The sequence below is a fragment of the Peromyscus eremicus genome, chromosome 7 (genome assembly GCF_949786415.1).
Source record: "Peromyscus eremicus chromosome 7, PerEre_H2_v1, whole genome shotgun sequence".
NCBI lineage: Eukaryota > Metazoa > Chordata > Mammalia > Rodentia > Cricetidae > Peromyscus > Peromyscus eremicus.
This window is the reverse complement of record NC_081422.1, coordinates 80,237,019-80,253,963: the sequence shown is the minus strand read 5'-3', so window position 1 is coordinate 80,253,963 and position 16,945 is coordinate 80,237,019. Positions and strand designations below refer to the sequence as shown.

Genomic DNA, 16,945 nt, shown 5'->3' with positions numbered 1-16,945 from the left:
CTAATTAAGTGCTTTCTTTTATTAGTTACCTTGCTCATGGTGTCTCTTCACAGCCACAAAAAGTAACTAAGACAATGGATGTTTTAACATATTTTCTCTTTTAAAAGATTTGCTTATGGGGCTTGTTATGCCCAGATCATAGGGACCCCCAAAAGACCACCAGGGAGACCGAATCCCTGGTGTAAAAGCAAAGATCATTTATTTCAAGCTTGGAGCTTGGTCTCTGTGTCTGTCTGATGCAGCAGTGAGAGCAGAGAGCCCTGAGCACAGGCAAGGTAGGGTTTTTAAGAGGTTGGGGTGAGGGGATTTCTAGGGTTCAGAACCCTGATTGGCTGACATTTGTAGGGGATATCTTGGTAAAAGGGGAAAATAGGTCTGTGCTAGGCTTAGGAACATCTGGCGATCTTATCTAATCTTAATGGATGGAATGTTTGGCATACTAGGTACTTCCCCTTAGATGCAGGCCCTCCCTGGGTGGTGTCAGCTTATGGATTTTCCTGGATCCAGGTGTTGCCTGCCAGTAAGCCTGTCACAGAAGCTGTGTCTGGGCCTTTAAGCCTGTGTGGCTGCTGTGTGGTCAAGCTGTTTTGGACCCCCTCACAGGGCTTATATTTGTATTTTAATTGTTTTGAAAATTTTATACATGAGTACATTGTATTTATATCATTCCTACTTCTCCCTCTCCCCACTCCAATTCCTTCTGTGTTTCCATCACCACCACCCCAAATTCATGACCTTTTTTCCTATAAGTGTTTTTGTTGTGTGTGTGTGTGTATGTGTATATTAATAATTCAGTTAATGTTGCTTTAACATACATATATTTAGGATTGAGAAGCCTTCAGGGGGCTTGTCCCTGAAGAAAACTGACTCTCCCTCACTTAGCCAGCCATTGTTGACCTTTATCTCTTCATCTAGGATGGTGTCTAGTGAAATTTTCTTCCAGCCGTGTTAGATTGTCAACTAGTATGGTTTTGTGTAAGCAACCACATTGTTGGAAGTTCCCGAGTGCAGCATCCCTGTTATGTCTAGAAGATACTATCTTGCTGCAAGCATCCTGGTCTTCTGGCTCTTACAATCTTTGTGTCTCCTCTTCCATGATGTTTTTTGATCCTTAGATGTAGGAGTTACATTGTAATGTTCCAACTGGGGCCATGTGCCTCACAGTCACTTATTATCTGGATTCTGCCCAGTTATGGATCTCTGTAATAGTCTCCATCTATTAGAGAGTGTGCACATTGAAAATGTATTATATTTTTTTAAAGAATATTTGATTAGTAACTTCAACCTTTTTGATTAGTAGCCTCAACCTACAGGGCTTTGGATTGATTGACCTAACTAGGGTGTCAGGAATGAAAAAACACACACAGAGAAAAACTGGGATTGGGCAAGCCATACACTCTGGTGGAGGTCTACCAGCAGCCTAGAAACTCAGCCACGCAGTTGAATGAGGAGACGGGTTAGCTGATTTGGGTCTCTGAAAGGGAGCAGTCTCAGGCTGCATTCATCTTGTAGAAGGAAGCTGTGGTTCATACTTTCTGCACACCCTTTCAACAACCATACTAGGACCAGGAAGGCTTTGCCATCCCCTGGGTTAAGGCCTTGGGGTCACAGACATGTCCATGATCATATCATGAATGTTTATACATACAGGGGTACACTCGCTCCGCACAGTTGACTAAAGAAAATAAGCATCTGGTTACAATTTGATCCCTCTCTTGACAGTCCTTAACTAATATTTGATTATTCCAAGTTACAGTCATTTTTACAGAACTGACTAAAGTATGCCAGCATCACCCTGCTCTCCAAACTTAGAGAAATGGTTCCATCTGAGATTCCAGCCATCTTCTCACTGTCTTCTTGGCACTCATCATCTAACAGGGCTTTCTCCACTAATTAAAAAGCCATTTCTCTTTACAAGTGGGGCTTTGATTTGCCACTCAAACTCTGCTTTCTCCTCTATAATTAATCCAAAGAAGGAATCAACTTTCTTCTTAACTAGATAGGGAGCCTGCCTCATTCCAGCTATTAAATCCGGCTTAAATTGGAATATTATACACGCTTTCTTTAAGTAAAGTTACCATAGCAATTATCTCTCACTGTAATTAAAAGGGAAAGAGCTTTATATGATGAAATGAATACTAAGCTCAGAGACAAAATCTTGATCGCACCCCAGCCTTGTTACCAACTCACAACCATGAGTAAAAGCTACTTAACTTCTCTGAATCTCAGACCTCCATGTATAATTTGGGCAAAATTAAATTAGATACGTAATTCAAGTGTATTTTGTATGGATTTATGAGACCATGCCTGGCACTTAATTCCTTCAATGAAAAAAAAAATCAACATTTTCTGAAGAGCTTATAGAAACTGTTTTTTTAAGTGTCCATGTGCTACCTAGGTGGCTCAGCAGGTAATGCTTGCTGTGCAAACCCGCTAACCTAAGTTCACGGCCCAGAACCCGTGGTATAAGGAGGAAACTAGCGCTCAAAAGTTGTCCCCTTACCTCCACACACATTTTGTGGCACTAGTGAGCAAGTGTTGTACCCATTTAGTGAAACCTCCAGAGACCACCAAGGATCCGGTTTCCAGGCACATAAGGGTCCTTTTATTGTCAGGTTCAACCTGGGCCACCGCACGAAGATGGAAGGAAATGTGGAGCAGCCACGAGCCCAGGTGTAGAGGGTTTTTATAGGGAAAAACCAAAAGCCAGGAATTACATACTTGGGATTGGGTAGAAGGGATATGGGGCAAGGTGGTTTTTTTTGAACTATTGGTCTAGACTTTTGGCTCAAAGCCACATTTGAAACCATTGGGTTGTACTTTTAGCAGGGAACCACAACTTGCTCAGCAGGATTATCTGGACTGTTTAACAGGATTATCTAGATATCTTCAAAGTCCATAAACTACAGAGAGAACGTCTGCAGGAGCAAACTGCCCTGTATCTGTTCGAGTTGTCATGGCACATTCCTGAGGTCCTTCCTGGAACTGAGGACAGCAGGTAGTATAAGATGGTGATCCTCCCCTTCGATGGGATCTGTATTGCCTTCACACTAGCATTCACTCACTCTCATGCACATATGCACCAAACACAACATGTTGTTAAAAATTAAAATTAGAAAAAAACTAAAAATCCTGTTGAGAGTTTCAAGGATAAGGACTTGAACTCACAGTTAACTGAAGAGAAAACTAATGGTTAAAAAAAAAAATTGGTAGAATCTCTAATTTCACAGCAACTCAATAAACTCAAACCAAACCATTGAGATATCATTGCCCTTTTATTAAATTAGCACTAATTTAAATAAGAGTTAACACAGTGTTGGTTGGTACAGCTCATTGGGAAAAAACACATCAAATTATAGTAATTTCTATACCTTTCAGTCTAGCAGTCCAATTTCTGGGACTCTGTCTCTAAGGAATTTATTCCAAAGTATGGGAAAACAAATCTATAAACATGACAATAATTACTTCAGTATAACTTTTGACTTAGTAAATTTGGAAGCAATTCAAATTCATAGTGGCTTAAATAAATTATGATAAACTGTTGTACAGCTGTTAAAATAGGAGTAAAGACTTACTGAGTTGCATATGAAAAATATTGTATAAAATGTCATATATGAAACGATTTAAAATGTCTTTGGGGACTAGAGAGATGACTCAGCAGTTAAGAGCTTGCTGCTCTTCAGGAGACTGAGCTTGGTTCCCAGCACCCACATTGGGTTATTCACAACTACATGTAACTTGAGCTCCGGGGTACCTGAAACCCTCTTCTACCTTCTGCTGGCATGTGCACTCATGTGTACAAATGTGTACACACACATACAATATACATACATACACACACACACACACACACACACACACACACACACACACATATATATATAAACCTTTTTTAAAATGCCTTTTTAAACTATATGGGAAAATGGGCCAAAATTATAATTATATTAGGGTATTATGCTATATGTTTATTTCCGATTTCCCTAGACATTTTTTGTAAGGTAATATTACTTTCAAGATTAAAATTTAAGTTTTAATTTAAGTATATATAGTCTGACCAAAAAACAAACAAACAAACAAACATTGAGAAGCTTATTCTATTCCCACAGAATCTGCTAGGGCATTTTGATTTCTAGAAAATGATAAAAATGAGGCAGAAAGAAGAAGTGTGTACCTGGTGGACTAGTCACAGCACAAACTTCATCACTACCTGACATGTGAAATAGCACTGTGTAATTTAAACATTGATTCCAGGCTGCTCACCTAACCCTGTTGATTTTAATAGCATTGCCACCTGTATTTCAAAATTAACCTACTAGATTACTAGGGTCATTACACAGAGGAAATGGGATCTCATTGATATATTGACACAAGCATCGGGATAAGGCTTTGAAAAATGCATCCTAGGGTTACAGGCAGAGACACTGGATTAAAGGAAGCTAGATAAAAACCATTTGCTAAATACTATGGAGTTTGTTTAGTTGGAATCTTTATTGAGGTAATTTTGTATATCTGTGTGTAGTTGTAAAGAATGGTTTAGAAAGACTGCAGTACGCTTTGCTCCATTGCTCCCAGTGATAACATGTTATAAAAGTATTACGTAGCCCAATCAAGATATTGACATGAATATAACCCCTCTGATGTTACTCAGTAACTCCAGTGTTGTCATTTGTGTGGGTGTTCATGTATAGAGTATTATTTATACATGTTATCACCAGTGTGTGTTCATGTATCTTTTGTACAGTCAAGACACTGGCAAGTCCATCACTGTAAGGATCCATCTTGTTATTATATAATCATACCCATTCTTCACTCTCCAACATCCCTCGCCCCTGGCAATTATAAGTCTGTCTCTCCTTTAAAATGCTATCTATTTTATAATGTTACATGAATGTAGTTATACAGTATATAACCTTTTGAGGTTAGGTTTTTAAACTCAGCACAGTTCCTAGGAGAGCTGTGTGAGTCAGTGATTTGTGGATTTTTTTGTTGCTGATTATTAAGATCCCATGGAATCACTGTACTACTGTTGAAACATTTACCTGGGTTTGTTTCAGTTTTTGACAATTAATATTGTGCAAGATTTTCCACGTCTGTTCCAAGATTGCAGTTGGTGGATCGTATAATCCTTACACGTTGACCTGTTGTTTTGCTGCTGTTGTTTAAAGATGCTGTGGTGGTTTGAATAGGAATGGCCCTGAGGGAATAGCAGTATTAGGAGGTGTGGCCTTGTTGGAGTAGGTGTGTCACTGTGGGGGGTGGGCCTTGAGATCTTATATGCTCAAGCTACTCTCAGTGCCGGTACACAGTCTCTCCCTGCTGCCTGCAGATCAAGATGTAGGAATCTCAGCTCCTTCTCTAGCACCATGCCTGCCTGCATGCTGCCGTGCTTCCTGCCATGATGATAATGGACTAAAACCTCTGAACTGTAAGCCAGCCCCAATTAAATGTCTTCCTTTATAAGATTTTCCATGGTTGTGGTATCTCTTCTCAGCAATAGAAAACCTAACTAAGACAGATGGGGGTCTTCTACAGCCTAGCTTGGCTTAGAACTTGCTGTATAAGCCTGGCTGGTCTTGAACTTGCCATCCTCCTGAGTGCTGGGATTAAATGCTGGTGTCACCATGCCCAGCTCATATTTAGTTTTGAAAGAAATTGTTTTGGAGAATAGCTGTACAATTTCACATCTTACCTAGCAAAATATGACAAGTTTGGTTTCCTTCCCAGCTTTTTGTGGGACTTTATTTTGAAGTCACATTTGTGGTAGTTTTCTTCACTGGAACTAGCCAAAGAATTTTGCGGAAGAGATTCTTGTGAAGTGAGTAGATCTAGGGAAACACAGATACACATCCGTATGCACACCACACACACTCCCATGCACAGGGACAGGGGATAGATAGATCAGCGTATGTGTACCACACGCAGCTGCCTCCTTCCCACCTCCGCCAAAACTTCATTTAATTCTTAATTTGCTTTATGTGGGAAAGCTGTGGGTCTCTTTAGTCTTCAGCAGCTAACATAAAGGGCTTGGCTCTCCACTAGTCAACACTAGACCCAATCTCCTTTATCATTGTCACCTTTTACAAAATCAGCCCCAAATAGGCCAGTGACCTAAATAGAAGTTCTGAAAGTGTTAGGAGAAAACACAGGGACATGCTTTAAGACATCAGCACAAGCAGAGATTTTTCTGGGTAAAACTCTCAAAGCACAGGAAACAAAAATGGACAAACAGGATTATATCAATGTAGAAAGCTTCTACAAAATAAAACAGCAGAGGAAAGAGACTTCCTAAAGAATGGAAGAAGATAGCTGCCACTGTTCATCCAACAGTTATTGTACAGAATATGAAAAAAAAAACAACCAAAAAAACAAAGCCCCACTAATTTAAAAAAAAAAAAACCACTAAGTAATCCAGTTCATAAATACTGGCAAATGGGGGATGGGGCAATGAGGTGTGGTGGTATTATGTTCCCCAAAATATTGTGCACGCTAATAAACTAATCTGGGGTCAGAGAACATAACAGCCACAATATTAAACATAGAGGATAGGCAGTGGTAGCACACACCTTAAATCCTAGCATTCCAGAGGCAGAGATCTACCTGGATCTCTGTGTGTTCAAGGATATAGCCAAGCATGGTGACTCACGCCTTTAATCCCAGAAAGCGAGCCTTTAATCCCAGGGAGTGATGGCAGAAAACAGAAAGATATATAAGGCGTGAGGACCAGAAACTAGAAGCTTTTAGCTGATTAAGCTTTTAGGCTTTTGAGCAGCACAGTTCAGCTGAGATCCATTTGGATGAGAACTCAGAGGCTTCCAGTCTGAGGAAACAGGATCAGCTGAGGAACTGGTGAGGTGAGGTGGCTGTGGCTTGTTCTGCTTCTCTGATCTTCCAGCATTCACCCTAATCCCTGGCCCTGGGTTTGATTTTATTAATAAGAACTTGTAAAATTCCTGCTACAATGAGGTGATTCACTAGGTAAAGGTAAAGGCATTTGCCACCAAGCCTGAAGAACCTGAATTCTATCCCTGGACCTCACATGATAGAAGGAGAGAACTGACTCCCACAAGGTGTCCGCTGTCTGCCATTTGGATGCCGTGGCTTGCACGTGTGTGCATATATACATCCATACACACAAGTAAATGTGAAACAGTTTTTAAACTAAAACAAAATAAGCAAATGACCTAAAACCTTTTCAGTAGATGAAGATACCCACATCGTTATCTCTGATGTTGGAGAGAACAGAGTCAGTGGGACTGTGTACTACTACAGCCATATGGAAAACATGATGGAGGTGTTACAAAAGCTAAAACAGAACTGCCATGTAATACAGACAACATCCTGGTTCTTGGTGGGTAGGCAAAGGAAATTAAGTCGGCAAAAAGGCGATAGCTGGGATGGAGTCAGACTAGCTGCCCAAAGACAGATGGCTGGATAAAGCATACATGATGCGTACACATAGCATGGTATCATTCAGTCGTGAAGAACAAGGAAATCCTGCCATTTGTAGCAAAATGGGTGGAGCTGGGGTCCGCAAGCTGACTGAAATAAAAATAAAGCAGACAAGTACTGCTGTTTTCTCTCATGTAAAAGGAAAAGAAATTCACCCCATGAGAAGGTTGTGATTGTCAGGATTGGGAGTGCATGGTGCCAGGGGTGGGGCCAGAACAAAGGGCATCCGCGTCTAGTACACTGTAGACGTCTATGGAAATACTGCACAGAGCCCTATTAAGATCTGTAATAATACATGTCTCAGAACAAAAGCACTGGACTTAATCTGGTTCTTTCTACTTTAATTTGATTTTCCTCCCGTTTTTGTTTCTCTTCTAGAGGAAAAAGATGTTTTCTTTTAAAGAGGATTTTTTTTTGTTTTTTTTTTAATTGATTAATCTTGCTTGACAATTTCATACATTTATAGAATGTATCTGACTATTCCCTCCCTGGCTCCGTCTCTCATCCCTGTTATTGACTCCCCCCACCCCACCATCATCGTTACCTGTGCCTTCTCAGGTTCGTGGTTGTGGGTTGTTTTGGACACTCATGCCAGAGTGCCTAGTTTGTGCTGCTCTAGAATGCACTTTGGTTTGTTAAAGTAAAGAGAAAACCTATGTTTTGGCTTTCATCAAGTCAGTTACCTTCCCCAGTACTTAGCTTTGTAAAATCAGACTACACTGATGGCTGTCACAGTAGAAGGTAACCAGAATCATCGGGAAGGCCCTATCGGAAAGCCACTTCCCCTGAGTGTCTGATCCAGTGGGCCGAGAGTAAGGCAGGATAACTCTTCTTTAACAAGTTCTTGGGTGGCGAGGATGATGCTGATCTGTGAGGATGATGCTGATCCAGAGACAGCACCACAGAGGTGAAGATGATGCTGGTCCAGAGACAGCACCCCAGAACCACAGTGCTCAGTACCACTCCACCCTAAATTCCCAGATTTTGTTTCTGGCAAAAGAAGTTATGTGTTTGTACTTTTTTCTTCCTTAAGTGATAAATATATAGTAATATATATAATGTTACCATTAAAATTTATCATAAAGAATACTACTGGCATGTGAAAACTGCCACAATACATCAGTTGGTTAAACATAAGCAATGAATTACTAAACAGCGTATATAAAAATGATCAGATATATATGGTAAATAAGTATCTGGAAAGAAAACCAAAACATTATCCAGTATCTCTGAGTAACAGAGCTATAAAAATTATAGTTCTCTTTTTTGTGTGTACTTTTCTATATTTTCTAGTTGGAGCTATATTTCATATAATTAGAAATAAATTATTAAAGCAAATCACAGAAGCAAAGCTGCTCGGGTATGACATAAAATTAACCAAGACAGTTTGGAAGTGTGAATGTGACTTTGCTAGCCCTTTCCCTGAAGAGAATGACAGATCACCTGAGTCACCGGTCCTGCCTGACAGAGTTCTGCCCCTGTACACCCAAACGGTGTTGACCTGAAGGCCTCTAATTATAACATCTCATTGCTGCTTACATATAACATTCATGGCGTTTTCTCAGTGTTAGCTGGTGGAGTCCCCAACTGCATCCTCACTGGCCATTTCCTCCTCTGCCCTTGACAGTGGCTTAGAAATATTTTCCAGGAAGAAGTTTTTGCCTTGCTTGCATCTCTATTGGAATTACTGTTTCAGGCCAGATCAGAACTTAAAAACTATCCCTAAAGTCGATAATTCAGTGATTTTGCCTGATACAGAAAGCTCTTTAGTTGCCTGGTATGAGGGTTGGACATCCTGACTCTGTCCTCAGCACTCAGGCTTCTGAACCTCCAAAGAAAGAGGCAGTGGCTTCCTTAATAGAGTATGTTTAAAACAAAACAAAAGCAAATAAAACCAGTTTTGTTTTGTTTTGTACTAAAGCCACCTTTCGGGAGACAGCGGTAACTGTTTCAATGAATTGATACCGCGGAAAAGACTGTGGCTTCCAGGAACTTCACTCCCAACTACATGTGTTTGTTCAGGGGCTGGTACCAATGGGACCGGATTTCCAAACATCCTGGTCCGTAGCTTCCCTGGTATCACCATGTGCTTGCTCCGGGATGCCCCTCACAGCTGTTCCAGAGAGAAGAGAAATTAGGACTTTTGAATGTCTGAATGATGGCGTATTTATTGAGGTAGCACTGTTTTATATGTGGCATTTTTAGCACCCACCCACATGAACGTCATTATTTCCTAACAAATACAAATTGTGCTGGAGGCAGTAGATTTTTATGAAGCCCTTTCAAGACTATTCTCATGTAAATATGTGTCCTGAGGGTTTGCTGTCCTTAGCAGAGTGCCTGGGTTTGCTTTATGTAACTGGGCTTTCAGAACTGGCTGTTCACTCCAGCGTCAGTAGCTCTGTCCAGCGATGGCAGTGCCTTCCATAATCTGCATGTTCTGAAAGAAGTGATGATACGTATGTGCCCTGAACTTGCTGCTTTTATTGAAGGCTGGAACTCCGACAAGTGGCAGATGTGTCGGTCCAGATGTGTTGGTCCGTGCTTTCTGTCCTGTCTTTAGATGGAGCCTCTGGCTGCCCTTCTCCCAGTAGTAACTCAGCTTCCCTATTGCCCTGGTGCATGAAAACCAAGTTTTTTGAGTTTTATGCCAATCATCACAGTGTCAACCACGGCTTACAGGAAATCCCAGATGAAGGTTTATAGTAATCCACAGATATCATCTCACTCTGCCCCCACAGTTTGAAGGTCTCTGCTAAGTCTAGGTAGACCCTCTGGAGTGGAAGGTTGTGCTTGAGCTCCCATAGTCTAGTCAAATGCACCTGTAGCCTCTGCCTGTTGGTGCAGCAGGGACTTCTTCCCCTCCGACTGTTTGCCAGAATCCCGTCAGCAAGCCAGCATCTTTCAGTGGGAGTCTGTGTGCAGCAAACACTTTGTCAGGCTGACTTTCACTGTCTCTTTTTGCCAGTACAAAACCCATAGTTACTTCTGTAGCATGAATCTTAAAAGTTCTTATTAATAAAATCAAACCTAAGCCAGGTATTGGGGTGAACTGGAAGATCAGATGCAGAACAAGCCACAGCTAACCTCACCTGGCCAATTCCTCAGCTGGTCCTGTTTCCTCAGACTGGAAGCCTCTGAGTCCTCATCCAGAACGAATCTCAGCTGAACTGTTGCTCAAAAGCCTGAATGCTTAACAGGCCAAATGCTTCTAGTTTCTGGTCCTCACACCTTATATACCTTTCTGCTTTCTACCGTCACTCCCTGGGATTAAAGGCTTGCTTTTTGGGATTAAAGGCATGATGAGTCACCATGCCTGTCTGTATCCTTGAACACATGGATTTCTGCCTCTGGAATGCTAGGATTAAAGGCGTGTGCTACCACTGCCTATCCTTTATGTTTAATATTGTGGCTGTTCTGTCTCTGACCCCAGATAAGTTTATTAGCATGCACAGTATTTGGGGGAATACAATACCATATACTTCCTTTGGGGAACTGCTTTAGAAGTCTATCTTCTTTTCATAACTTGGGTGGTGACTTCCCCTCAGTGAGTGTTAGGCAGCCATCTTAAACATATCCATCTTATTAGGTCATGTCATTGCTTGGCTGGTCCCCACTCCTGTGTTAGCACCGTGAGGGAATCCTTGCTTCTCAATGTGGTTACTGGGACAAACAGTGGCATAAAACAGAGACTGAGTCAATAGACAAATCAAGTCAGCCTGCCAGCCCTGAGGGAGGACTATCTTATACAATATTCAACTCAAAAGCCAGGTGTGGGTGCTGTCAACAGTCTCCTGATAAACACTGAGCTAGGGAGTCAAGAGGATTACTTAAGCCCAGTGTTACTTTAAGATGCCAAACATATTTGATAAATGTTATAAAAAGCTAGATTTTTAAATTTCTTTTTGTATTCACAATTATCTTTTATTTTATAAATGGAGTTTGGGTCTTAGAAACTATAATGTAAGGCATATTTTACCATATAAAGCATAAAATATAAAATTTTCTTGTCTTACTATAAAACCAATCGATTTCATGTTAACAGCTCCCCCTTAAAAGGGAAATCTATGTATAGCTATGATTACTTATTGTAGAATCATTTTGAAAGCCTGCAGGTATGAGGGGCTGGAGAGATGATCCAGTTATTACAGTTATTAAGAGCACTGGCTGGTTTTCCAGAGGACCCAGGTTCTATTCCCATCATGCCCATGGTAGCTCACAACTGTCTCTATTTCCAATTTCAGGGCACTGGACACCCTCTTCTGACTTCTGTAGACACCAGGCATGTGTACAGATATATATGCAGGCAAAACCACTCGTACACATAAAATTTAAAAAACTATTAAAAAAAATCAAAACCTGCAATTATGAAACTCAAAATTTTTAGTATTTTATAGTCTTATTGGGTTTGTTTAACATATCCCAAAGTACTAGATAGCTTTTAAAAAATGCAAATTGTATCTTATGTGACCTGCTTTGACAACATATCTTTTTATTGATTGAAATCTCCATTAACAATACAGCTGTTAACTAAGATTAAAGGATGTTTTTAAATGTTTAACATGTCGCTCCTGTGTAACTGAAGCATTATAGACTTAACTTGTGGTCCGCCACTCCATCAGTCTTGTTCTATGTTTTGTCATTTAAGACCACTGTTTTTAGATGACTCAAAGCAGGGACATTATCTTTAGATCTCCTAGCTCGTCTGCCTTCCAAGTGTCCATATTTGGGTGCATGAACACAGAGTCATATCTTATGGCATAGAAAGAGTCCTCTCTTCCCATGTCTCAAGTCACTGTTTACATTTTTGTGACTGTATATTCCAGAAATGCAAAAGCCTGGAGGTGCGGCTGTATTCGTGTGGTCTGAAAGCATTGAAACAGGATTTTCTCAGCATCGTAAAAGCAAAAAGATTATCCTCTCTCAAAATAAATGGCAGTAATGGAAGCAGTTTATCCTGTCACAAATAAAAGCGAGAGAACGCAAAATTGGCTTTTGAAATAGTTAACTCAACTTCAATTTAAATAAAAGGCACCACAAAGCACCAGGTAATACCTGCTCCCCAAGTTTGAGTACATGTCTTTGTTATTGAGACTTAGGAAGTACATAATGTACTTGGTAGGGGAAGCTAACAAAACTAGAGATAAAAACTCATTAGGTCCCAATGTCAGGTTTTCCTTACTTGGCGGGGGGCTTCTCTGCATTATTGGTCAGTTGAGCCTCCAGGGTTACTGTTCTCTAGGTTCACTATCACAAGTGTAGGAAACCAAAGCTGTCTTTGGATGTTCGAGGCGTCAGTGGGATGGAAGGTCCCTGGGCCTCTAGCTTTTTCTCTCATTTATCTGCAAGGTTATGGTAAGAGATGGAGGGGTTTCGAATCACAGTTTCTCTCCGAGTCCACCGTTGCCACTTGATAGGTTCTGTGCACTCAGCAAGTCGCTTCATTTTTCGGAGCTTGTTTCTTCCTTTGTAAACCGTGTTTCCAACGATGCCCTGCCTTGATCCTAGGCCTGTGCTCAGGGCAAATAGAGTCAAAACAAGCTCACTACACTATAAAATGCTTTACAGGTTTCAGGTGGGCCTTTTACAATTCCCATTTTGCAGGTGTGGAAAGATGGAAAGAGGTTAACCAGCCTATTAAAGGTCACAGAACTAGTCAATGAGGGATTTGGTTTCACGAAACGATTCCGTAATTACAGTGTTTCTCAGCACCACTGACACTGTTGACATTTGGGGGCATTTGAGGGGACTGTCCTGTGATTTTTTAGGACACTCAGCAACACCTCTACCTCCCCCTCTTAGATGTCCGTCACCACCCTCTCCCAGTTGTTGACAACCAAAACTGTCTCAGAGTCTAGTCAGATGTCTGACTGCAGAGCTAAATTTCCTAGACACTTTCATGAATGTTCGTCCCTCTTTCAACTACTCCATGCCACAGTAATTTGCAGAATTAAAAGAGTTAACTGATTTTGCCTTTAGAAGGTGTATTTTCTCTCCCAGCGGGCTAGAAGCACAGTAACCACTGCCCTCAGTGGGCCCTGTGTCTGAAGCAATGACCTGTGGTCTCCCATCCTATCTAATTCTATACCCACTCCTTAATCCCTAATGGGACACACAGGAGTCTCTCTCGAACGCCCCTTCCCATCTGGTAACAGTGGAAAAGTAGGAGACAAAGATGGAAAAAAACTCATGTGAGTTTTTGTAGCATACTATCTTTTAATAACCATTATATTTTTATTATTTATTCATAGTTTTTGAGGCAGGGCCTTACTATGTGGCTCAGGCTAGCTTACACACACTATAGAGCCTGGCCTGCCCTAAAACACATTTCCCACCCTCACCCAGCCTATTATCTCATTTGATCATCACAGAAAGCCCTAGAAGCTTATACCAGTTGTAATTGTCCTGAGTTTAGATGTCGTTTAGGAACTGTAACCCTTCTTCCTTGTCTGTTCCCTCAACTTTGGTGCTCTCATTGCAAAACTTGATGTAGGAGCTCAGCAGGAAGTTGATATGGAAACTCAGCAGGAGATTCTTTCTAGCACCATATGAAGAGCAAGGTCCTCTGAAGTACTCTCCATAAAGCCAATGCCTCCTGCACTGCAAGGCTCTGCCTTTTTCTTTTCCTTGTAACAGGGCTCATTAACTGCGTGCCCCTTACACTACAGCTGGGAAGGCCCCAACTTCCCTCATGCCATTGATACTTGCTATGGGATGTTCTGTATGTTAAATGTGTTGCTCTGATTGGTTAATAAATAAAACACTGATTGGCCAGTAGCCAGGCAGGAAGTATAGGCGGGACAAGGAGAGAGGAGAATTCTGGGAAGTGGAAGGCTGAGTCAGGAGACGCTGCCAGCCACTGCCATGAGTACCAACATGTAAGATACTGGTAAGCCACGAGCCATGTGGCAAGGTATAGATTTATAGAAATGGTTTAATTTAAGATAGAAGAACTAGATAACAAGAAGCCTGCCAGCGCCATTACAGTTTGTAAGCAATGAAAGTCTCTATGTGTTTACTCAGTTGGGTCTGAGCAGCTGCGGGACTGGCGGGTGAGAGAGATTTGTCCTGACCGTGGGCCAGGCAGGACCAAGAAAACTCTAGCTACAGCTACTTCTCTAAGAATGGGCGAGTTTACTCCCATCTGGCCCAGCACAAGCTTCCCAAACCTTCCACTCTGGCCAGCATCCTTTCTGTGTTTGACTCTCTTCCTGATGTTAGTACAGTTCCCAATTTTTGTCACCTCTGAACTAAAACTCCATAAACATTTATGGTCTGTTATCATTGCTTGTTTCGCCGTTATTAGAACTATTGGGAAGTTCCAGGCATTTGTTCTGGGCCCTGTTGATAGCTTGAAAATAGTTTTGCACATAAGCCTGTATGAATTAAGTTTTCTTTTAAACAGTAGGTGAAGATGAATTGCTACTGGCAAACACAACAAGTCTAATTGCATATGATTAAAAGTATCAGCATGACCTGAGGAGAAGATGATGTACTTACCAACAGTGTTAAGGACGGAGAATTGCCGGGCAATCATCTAGACTCCAAATTCTGCTAACAATGTCAAAAAGAGTGGTTTGAACCAATGAGAACATGAACTAGATTACTTCATGGATATATAACTTTACTGTCAATTAAAACTCTATTTTTTCTTTAAAGTGGATGTAAGTCATTCTAATTACTTGATGGTTCATTTAAAAAAGATTGATTGGTTCTTGCTGTAAAATCCAATGTCTGCCTCGCCTGAGTCATTTCTTTTGATTCTGGGAGATGGGTATGTATCCTGTTGACCAGATTTGCCCCCTCAATTGGATTTGATGTGCAGCCTGCCATTCTATCATGTTCTCTTAGTAAAGTATTGTGTTTTTTTTTTTTGCCCCCCCCCACACACAGGTGGCCTTTTTGAAGATGTAGCTGTTGAAGCTGAGGCCTTCTGGTCTACCAGCAGACAGCTCTCCAGCACAGAGCACAGCCAAGGCCAGGAGTCAGCTCTGTCAACATAGCCGAGATGAACAAGAACTGGAGCTGTGTGGAATGAGGGCCTAGTGCTGAAGTTTCCAGTTTCCTCATTTGCATTTATTCTCTGAGAGCTGACTTTAGCTCTGTGCAAAGCCAAGGCTCGCAGGAAAGTTGTAGTAGCAGGTTGTCGGCAGGTTAAGTATAGAAGTTGCACCTCTACTTCCCACAGAGAGGAATATGCAAGTCTGTGCTGTGTCAGCACCACCTGGAAGCAGATTAGCTAATGGAAACCCATCTGTCCTGTGTGAACACAGCAGCGAGGAACTGCACTGGGGAGCTGAATGTTAACGGCTGTAAATCCTGGGAAATAAACTTTTAAAGAGCTCCGGGTTTGTTTCAAACACATTTTTAAACACTAAAATACAGAAGTTTTCATATCTTAGTCAAAGAAGATGCTCGTTGGTGTTTGTTGAATGAGGGATTATCCAATTAAAGTTTTCCTGAGGGTGTAAAACCACATGAGTTCTTTTGTTCTTTATTCCCTTCACCACATGCTATTACAAATTAATAAATGGACAATGCTGGCTTCTTAGGATAAAGTTACTTCGATTTCTATGTACCCAAACAAGAAAACATTGAGAATGATAAGGGCTGAGCCCAGTCCTGCAGCGCCCAGGCCAGCTCCTGATTTTATGGAGAAGACTTGAGACTCACCTAATATCACACTCAAGAGCTGGGACTGGAGTTGTGGCTTGGGCCAGATTGGTTGATCTCCCCTGCCGAGGATCCATCCATGTTTTCCCTCCCTACTGCATACGTAGGAGGACATTCCCGGAGTCTGCAACCATTCCTGCTGGGGATCTCACCTAGTGGTTGATCCTAGCTTTCAGATCACCTAATAATACCTCTTGCTCCCAAACACGTCTTCTGTCCCCTCATTCCCTAACATCCTTCATTGTAGGTTATCACTTGCCATCCTGATTTGGTTCCTCTTCCTTGGAGTTTACCCAGCAGAGCGGTGGCATTAGGAATTAGAGCAGAATTAGCTGTCCTGATTTTGTAGCCAGTGGACTGACATCTGCTGGATCCTGCAGTGTCACTTTATTAAGCACAGTTTGAAACCCTGGTATTCTTGGTGTTATGGCCAAGACTCCAGCCATAGAGAATTGGTTTTGGCTTCACTTAAGCTCCCAACACCATTCTGACTGTTCATGCTTTTAATTTCTGGCAGTGGAGAACAAGATTTCTTGACCTCAGTTCTTTGTCCATTGAACCTGGATGATTCTTTGCTGTGGGAGCATGCGCTGTGCATACAGGTTCAGAAGCATTTCTGACCACTACCTACAAGGGCAGGTGATATACTCTACTCTTCTGTTCCCAGCCCTGCCGTCCAAACTGTGGGCACATGGTTGACAGAATTGACTGTTTTTAAAAACCATTGCTACAAGAGATGTGGCCTGAGAAACAAGACTTGGTGACTAGCTACATTTATGTATCACTATGGTGATATATTGTGTACCCTAATAAACTTGCCTGA

General features: G+C 41.5%; 1 protein-coding gene across 1 annotated transcript in view; it reads left to right on the top strand.

The window, feature by feature from the left end:
- Ube3d (ubiquitin protein ligase E3D) overlaps positions 1-15,922 on the top strand; it is a 151,661-nt gene extending 135,739 nt beyond the window's left edge. The window contains exon 10 of the mRNA XM_059267045.1: positions 15,343-15,922. Coding sequence (XP_059123028.1) covers positions 15,343-15,363 — 21 coding nt within the window. The 3' untranslated portion in view covers positions 15,364-15,922. The remainder of the gene's footprint in view (positions 1-15,342) is intronic.
- Positions 15,923-16,945: the final 1,023 nt, after the last annotated feature.